General features: G+C 29.0%; 1 protein-coding gene across 1 annotated transcript; it reads left to right on the forward strand.

The window, feature by feature from the left end:
* Window positions 1–6,265: 6,265 nt before the first annotated feature.
* Window positions 6,266–8,299, forward strand: LOC135924240 (uncharacterized). The gene has a single exon (XM_065459292.1). The coding sequence runs from the start codon at window positions 6,266–6,268 to the stop codon at window positions 8,297–8,299; it is 2,034 nt and encodes a 677-aa protein (XP_065315364.1).
* The last annotated feature ends 591 nt before the right edge of the window (window positions 8,300–8,890 follow it).

The raw sequence follows: 8,890 nt of genomic DNA on the forward strand, positions 1-8,890 counted from the left end.
ATGTTCACATTATTTTCTCTTATCATTTATTTTTTAATGATATCTCTATGATTTGAATATCACATTCCTTGAGAATTGTCATGTCGTTTACTATATTTTAATGCATAATATATCAATAATATCGCTTGACGCTACACATCATTACCACATTCTTTTCTTTGTTTTTTTTTCAAATGAAGTGAAAACGCTTCCTGTTGAGTAGAGTGAAAGCTAAGTTTTGATAAATTTATTATATTATATTTTATACATTGATTTATTGTAGAAATAATATAGCCAACATTTCTTGTTCTTAATTCATTGAAATCAAATAAAATCCAGGTCGGTGAATCAGATAAAAGGATGGATGCTTGGGTGAAACAGAATAATACATCTGGCCATAAGTTGAGAAGGCTGCAAAAAATAGGTTAGATGATGGGCACGTGAAAAAGCCCGTAGAGGATATATGGTAAAGAGAGACTGCTCCCAATAACGACAAATGCACTTTAATTTATAATAGATAATAGATCATTTGAGACAAAAACTTGATAATTTATGTAAATTAAAGACTATAAATACAGCTATAATATTTGGGAAATTTTTAAAATAATGGGGCCACTGTCATATCTTCAAACTAAAAAATTAGGTACTTTGTCAGCATGAAAAATGAAAAAAAATGCTAAATTCTGTATCATCGATTAATACATCGATTTAAAATAAAGCAATAAATGGCTGCTAATTTAAATGAAACATTTTCATATTTATAGCTCCCGGACTGAGTACAAAATGCTCTGTAAAAAGTTCGAATAGGACGAGCGAAGAGAATATATAGTGACAAATGCCAAGTTAACGTCCTCAAGAATCGATTGACCTTTATAGGTTCGAACTATTTCGTCCTATAATTGATCAAATTATAAACAGCTTGTCGGAATTACTTTCTGCGAATTGAGAGATTATCTTGAATATGCAATATTTGCATCCAAGACATTTGATGAAATTAATAGTAAAGGTATTTCTAAAAAGGCAATAGAAAAACTGGCACAATTGGCATATATATTGAGTGTTAAATTTCATAACAAATTATGTTCATTTGCCAGTGTATTCAAAGATTTGGTAGCCGAATTAAATGAAACGGACAAAGATATCGCATGTAAAAGTGAAGAGACAAATGAAGAAGATGGAATATTTCAATATGATAATAAATCAGAGTGTGATAATAAATGTAACAAGTGTTTAATATGCGTGTATGAAATTCTTAAAAGATACATATGCATACAAGTGACACTAATATTTTTTTGGCATATGAATACATTTTATTTATTATTTACGCAGGTTAATTGCGAGAAAGCATTTAGTAAATTAAAAATTATAAAAATAATCTGAGAGCTAATATTGACCAAGAAAAATTAGAAGCTTTTTTAATGATGTCAGTTGAACGAACAACGTAGATTGAATTAGAAGATATTCCTGTATATTTGCGCAAAGGTTCAAAGTTAATGAGAGATTTATTAACGTAAAAATTATATATTTTCTTAATTCTTTTATTAGAATCTTATTAATATTATTTACAATATGATCGGTGCCTGATTATATAAAAGTGCAATAATTATATTCTCTGTAATATTGACTGCTATAATTTTATATTTATAATTAATTGATTTAATATATTGACTATGCATTTTTTTAATATTTAACATGTGATGTATGATTTGATTTTATAGTGTAATATCGTTGTAAATCTAATATAAAATATATATTTTCAATGAATATTATTTTATATAGGTAATGAATATGATTTTAGATATGTGTATTTTTTTAAAATAAAATATATGATTATCGTATAATACTATTGTTTTTTTACTAAAAATGTAAAACGTTTGAACTTATTTTCAAAAAATAAGAAGTAATAATTATCATGTAAATCAAAGAAGCCATTTAAGGGAACCCGGTCGAAGACTGGGCGAACAAAATGGGGGTATGAGGGCTTCGCCCCCATATAAATGAGGCCGCTACAGGGCCGTAACCACTTTTTTGGCCCCCAAACCTGGTTCCCAGAAAAAATCTTTGGCCCCTACAAAAAAAATTTTTGCCCCCCCCCCCCAAATTTGAATTTTTTTTTAGAATTGATTATTTTTATATTTTTAATATAAATTTTGAATATTTATTCAAAAATATTCAAAAAACATGTCTATTTAGAATTGATTATTTTTATATTTTTAAAATAAATTTTGAATATTTATTCTACAAACATGTCTAGTTTGTAAATTTTTTTCTATCCTGTTTTATTTTTATTTTTACCCAATATTAAATTATCATTCATTCATTTTTTTTTTCATTAACTTTTGTTGTGTATAACATTCTCTATAGGTATCACATTTATATTATAATATATAACCAGTTATTTTATTTTACAGCGTTTATTTTAAAATTATGAAGAAACAATCAGTTATTAACTCTTATTTTAAGTTAAAGTTAAACAAATGTCAAGCAACATCACCTCTACAAACTACTAGTAATACTACATCTGAAATTTCAGAAACTGATTCCTCATAGTTAGTATAAATTTATATTATTTCATGACTTATATGATATTGATATAGGGCAATACCTATATAATATTATTTCATATATATTTATTATATATAAGATAAGAGACAGACATTTATTATTAATATTATCATTTTTGTATAATAATTTTAATTATTAAAATAAATATATTCACTCATATTTCAAGATATGAATGAAGCTAATAATCTAGAAAATGATCCTCACTACACTCAGAAGGAGGAAGATAGTAAATAGTATAAAATTTAACCCAAATTTTTCTATTTATATATTTTTGACAATATCAATAGGAGTAGGAGATTATGGTGTTTCATTATTACATTTTGATTTTAAAACAAATAAAGAGGAAGAAGAGACTCAATAATCTTCATCTAGCAGCTCAGTCTCTCATTGTCAAGAGGCAACTAGTAATTGATTTATAAATATAAAAATATTATATTTTTTTGTTAATCTTTAAAGATATAATGTTTATGACCGTTTTTAATACTGAATATCTATAAATTTACTGATCAACTTTACTGATAATCTTCATCAGGGTTGGGCACTACAGTATAGCAAATACTTGTATCTTAAATACAAGATAAATTTTGTGTTTGTTTATTTTCAGCATGCCCTTCCTTCGCCCATCCTGATGACCATTATTATTTATGACCCTTTCCCTCATTACAATTTATTAATTATAATATTTTTAGTGTCAAAAAAGTCCTCTAATGGTTCAATTCAAATCCCAGGTGACCTTGGCCAGAATAAACCAAATCAAATCAAATTAAACAATTACGCGAAAAAAGATATCCATGGAAGGCAAAGATCATTTCAAAAATCATGGTGTAGAGGCCGAGACTAGTTGGAGTATAGTGTAGAAGCTGACGCTGCCTTTTGTTTTCCATGTAGGAAATACTTGTGTAATCCAAGTGATGAATTTGGACAAACGGGATTCAGAAATTGGAAAGATGCGTTAGCTGCCAAGAAGGGACTGCTAAAACACGAGAGCTCAAAAGCTCATTTAAATTCAATTACAATATGGCATGATAAAAATCAAAATATAAACAAAGGTACAGAAATAACGAAAATGTTGGGAGGTGATCAAATTAATCGTAATCAATATTATATTAAATCAATATTTGATTTTCTTAGCATACAAGAGCTACCTTTCCGTGGGACTGGTTTAACCAGTGGCGTAGCTACGGGGGTAGTTATCGGGTTTGGACCCCTCCCAGAGCAAAAATTATTTTTAGATTATACGTTTAAAAGACTTAAAAGTGATTTTATATGAATTATATTTTTCTGGTTTTGATGTTTGTGGAAGGATATTATATTACTATTGAAATTATTCTGGATAGTATTATTATAAAGTCATTGAGAATAATCTACTAAATTATAATAACATATTATTGATGCATTTAAAAAATATATTTATTATATATTATCGAAGATATGATTATGATTTGTAAGATAAACCCGGCAGAAGGCCGGGCAAAAGGGCCGAAGGCCCGTTAAAGGGGTCTGGGGGCGAAGCCCCCAGCTTTTATATGTATGGACCCCCTCTAAGGAAAATATCTAGCTACGCCACTGGGTTCAACAAATATTACGGATGCTGCAAAAGATAACATAATTTATTCTTCTGGGCTATTTATAGCAATGTTTTCCTACACCACCCAAAAAGACCCTGAATTAAATAAAATTATGAAATTTATACTCCAAAATGCCCAGTATACATCACCACAGATTCAAAACGAAGTAATATCAATTATGGCAGAAATGGTGCTTGAACATATTTCAGACAAATATAATAAAAGCGAGATGCCTTTTTTTTGTCTTAAGGCTGATGAGACAAAAGATGCTTCAGGTTGTGAAAACCTGAGCATAATAATTCGCTATATTTTTCCTGGAGAAATCCAAGAAAATTTAATAGGAATCATTAATTTAGAGTGTCTTTCTGCTGAAAGCATTACAGATTGCATTTTAAAGCAACTTACTGATCTAAATATTAATTCACCAATATTTTGAAAAATTATATAATAAATTTTTACAAAACTAAGGCACTATGATGATTAAATTTTCGGATCTCTGCATTATTCTATCTCATATCAATAATATCGTCAAGGTCTCGTATATCAATCTTTGTTAAATTTATTTTAACTCTACTTTGAAAGTTGATTACTTTCTGAAATTAACAGTGTATTTCGATTCATATCTTCATATATTATTGCTAACGAAAAGTTTGACAGACTTATAACTTAGTTACACCGTTTAGTCCTGTATTCACAATCAGCTTTTTATAAGTCCTTGATCATATTCATACCATGCTGAAATAATGTCCTTGGATCTTTCTCTCCCAAACTAGCAATAATCAAGCTTTTAGCTCTTTATTCACAATCAGCTGTTTACAAGATTATAATCTAGTATACTTAGGATCCTTCCTATAGCTATATATGAAATCTAAACAATTATATTAACAACATGAATCATTCATTTATTATCATACCTACATATTTTTAAAATAACCAATTACTGTCTATTTAACCCATCATTGCCTAGATGTGCAGGATCAAAATTACAAACAATACCTCTCATAGTTTTCTTGCACATTACACATACCCTCAAACTTGTAACAAGCAATTTTGTAACATCATTTTAAATATTCATAATCCTATATACATAAATTTATCTATTTTACAATTTGATTCTTAAATTCCGACCTGAAATATTAACACAACAATCAACATATCTCAACCAAAATTCCTTCCTACCTTGTTAAATGACATGGTATTTTAATTTTTTAATCCTACCCAATATCTGACAATCCCTTTGACCTTAAACATAATAACCTAACCCTTACACGCCACCTTATATATTGCTCCACAACAATCATTAGTACAATAACATTATTGTGACTTGCTCAACAATATTGCTGCACAACAATCACAGTACAAGAACATTAATGTGGCTTGCTCAACTTACCACCAAGATTTCTTTGATTCAACCAATGATATTCCTGCACAACAATCTTTAACCTCAAATTTTAATACATATTTTTCCAAAAATATAGATTTTAAGTTAGTTTGTATTATATATTTATTTTTTTTTTTAAATATAAATTTTTATTTAAACATTACTCAATTATTCTTAATACAACAAAATTTAAATTTTTAATTTTAATTTAACTTTTATTTATATATATATTTTTTTTTTTTTTTTTTTTTTAAAAATAAATAACTTTTTTTTTTTTGAAAAATCACTCATTCATACATACCCCCTACCCTCTTCTCCCTTTTTTTATTCTTCTAAAATGGGTATGTCAAGCATTTGTAATGCCTGCCATAGAAATATAACCTTGACCCAAGCTATTTGTTTTTATAAACATGGGCCCAGGTCTAAACCATGTATAAACTCTGGTAAACCCCCTTCAAATGAAATTTTATACAACAAAATTGAAACAACCCCCATTGTAATCCAAAATTTTTATCCTGATTTTTATGATAATTTTTTAAAGTGGGAAAAGCCACCAACCTTAATCCACCTACCCCTTAAATCAAGGTCTTTAATTTCTAATTTTTTAACAACACTTATTATGGAAGTTAATTCAAATTTAAATTCCCTTAAAGCTTGGGAGAATCTTTTAACCTTTCCTTTTAAAGTCTTAATTAAACCTACAGATAAAAATAAAAAAACTATTTTACATGAATGTATAAAATATAAAATAGACCATTTTTATGATTTAGAAATGGAAAATTACGTTCCTGATGTAAGGGCAACATCTAATTTTTCCCATAAATGTAAGATTATATCAAAAAAAATAGACCAAGGGGACGTATGTGGAGCTCTTAAATTAGCCTCATCTAATGATAAATTGGCTCCATTTGATGAACATACTTTTACTTTACTAAAAGAATTGCACCCTCAGGCTTTTCCTGAAGATCTTCCCATCCCTATAAAACCTAATTTAATCGAAATAGGTAAAGAAGAACTTATTAAAACAATTTTATCTTTTAATAAAAACTCTGCAGGGGGAATTGACGGTTTTCGCCCCTCTTATTTCCAATTTTTAATTAACCCTAAAAATCCTCATAAAGATACATTTGTAAATTCATTGGTAATACTTAGTGAAAATATATTGAACAATGATTTACCCAGTCAAATTCACCAAATCCTTTTTGGCGCAAGATTAATTGCTTTTACTAAGCCTGATGGTGGAGTTCGGCCAATCGCAATAGGGTCTTTTTTTAGGAGACTATTAGCTAAGATAATCGTTGAGCGCATCAAACCTGATGCTTCAAAAATGTTCCAAACATATCAACTAGGCTTTGGTACTAAAGGGGGATGCGAAATAGCCGCTCACTCTCTTCGCATATATATCGAAGATCCTCCTCCAGACGCCGTAGTCTGTAAGCTTGATTTTAAAAATGCTTTTAATTCTTTATCCAGAAAAACATTTTTAAACATTTTTTATGAAAAATTCCCAGTTTATGCAAGATTTATTGAACAGTCTTATGGCTGTAGAACCCCTCTCAAATTCGGGGAATATACAATTCCTTCTGACGAGGGTATTCAACAAGGAGACCCTTTGGGCCCTCTGATCTTTAGTTTAGGTATACATAACCTAGTTCATTGTCTAAAATCCTCTTTTAATTTAGATTTAAACATATGGTATTTAGATGATGGTACCATTTGCGGACCTTCTAAAAATATTCTTGCAGCGATAGATTATATAGAGAAAAATTCTCTAAACATAGGCCTTACTCTAAATAAATCTAAATCGGAAATATGCTTTTTAAATTCAAATACTCTCAAAGTCCAAGGGTTTAAAATCATCAAAAAAAGTGAAATTAATCTTCTAGGTTCACCTTTAAGCAGTTTTTCCAACTGTGAGGTGTTCGTGGAAAAATTTTTCGAAGGCTTATCAGGACTCGAAACTATTTTAAACGAAATTCCTTCACACCAGAGCTTTTTTCTTTTAAAAAAATATTTATTTTTACCAAAGATAGTACATATTTATAGATCTTCTTCCTTTTTTTTAAATAATGAAATTATTAATCGTGTTCATGAATTTTTTAGAAGTTTATTAGAAAATATTTTAAATATTAAATTGGAAGATTTTAATTGGGGTTTCTCACAATTACCCTCGAAAATGGGTGGTTTAGATTTATATCCTTTAAACCTTCTATCTCTTTCCTCATTTTTGGCATCGCGTTTGATGAATAACGCCATGATATCTTCTTTTATCTCTCCTAAAGATAACCTTTTAAACTCAGCCTTGACAGCCTGGACATCTTTAGCTCCACCTGAAGCTGTCTTACCCACGATCTTAACACACCAATCTCTTTTCGAACCTTTAATTAAAAAATTTTTTAAAATAATCTCATCAAACCCCCCTTTGGAGTATATTCAACTATTACAGAATGCTGACTGTACTAGTGGCTATGAATGGTTGGAAGCATTACCAAGTCGTAACCTAGGTAACCTCTTATCAGATGAACAATTAAGAGTTGCCATAGGCCATCGACTTGGATGTAACATTGTTCAACCACATACATGCATCAAATGTAAAACATTAGTTGACTCCAAAGGGAGACATGGTCTAAATTGTATATATAGTCAAGGCAGGCATGCAAGGCATGCAGCAATTAATTTAGCTATTAGCCGTTCTCTTACCAGGGCCCGAATACTAAACATCCTGGAGCCTACAAATTTATCGTTAGATGGTGGCTTAAGACCAGATGGTTTAACTTCCGTGCCTTGGTTTTTAGGAAATCCTTAATTTGGGACTTCACATGCGTATCTTCTTTCCCAAAAAATTTAAATTCTAATCCGGTTGATATAGCCGAGAAAAAAAAACAATGAAATATTCCAAATTCACAAATTATATTTTTACACCGATTGTCATCTCTTCCCTTGGACATATGCCAAGTGGAACTTTAAAGTTTTTAAAAAATATAGGGGATAAGATAAGAGCCCTTACATCAGAACCTAAAGAATCTTATTTCTTAAAACAAAACCTACAAATCATAATTTTAAAATATAACTACACATGTTTTTTGGGAACTTGTAGTCCCACCTCGGTTTTTATATAATATTTTATTTATTTTATTTTATATTATTTTAATTTAGTATGATATATATGTAGTTATTATTGATATAATGGAAATATATTTATGAAAATAAAAGTAATATCTTGATTTAAAAAAAAAAAAAAAAAAAAAAAAATTAGCTAATATAATAAGCCAGGCATATGATGGTGCAAACGTTATGTCTGGCCGAAATGGAGGAGTGCAAACATTTCTTCAAAAAAAAATTAATAAAAATGTTCCTTTTATACATTGCTACAACCACAAGTTGCATCTTGTGGCTT

The sequence above is a fragment of the Gordionus sp. m RMFG-2023 genome, chromosome 2 (genome assembly GCF_954871325.1).
Source record: "Gordionus sp. m RMFG-2023 chromosome 2, tfGorSpeb1-WG-v2, whole genome shotgun sequence".
Classification (NCBI taxonomy): Eukaryota; Metazoa; Nematomorpha; class Gordioida; order Chordodea; family Parachordodidae; genus Gordionus; species Gordionus sp. m RMFG-2023.

Coding starts and splice junctions, on each gene's coding strand:
- LOC135924240 (XM_065459292.1), top strand. CDS start 6,266: ATGGAAAATTACGTTCCTGATGTAAGGGCAACATCTAATTTTTCCCAT.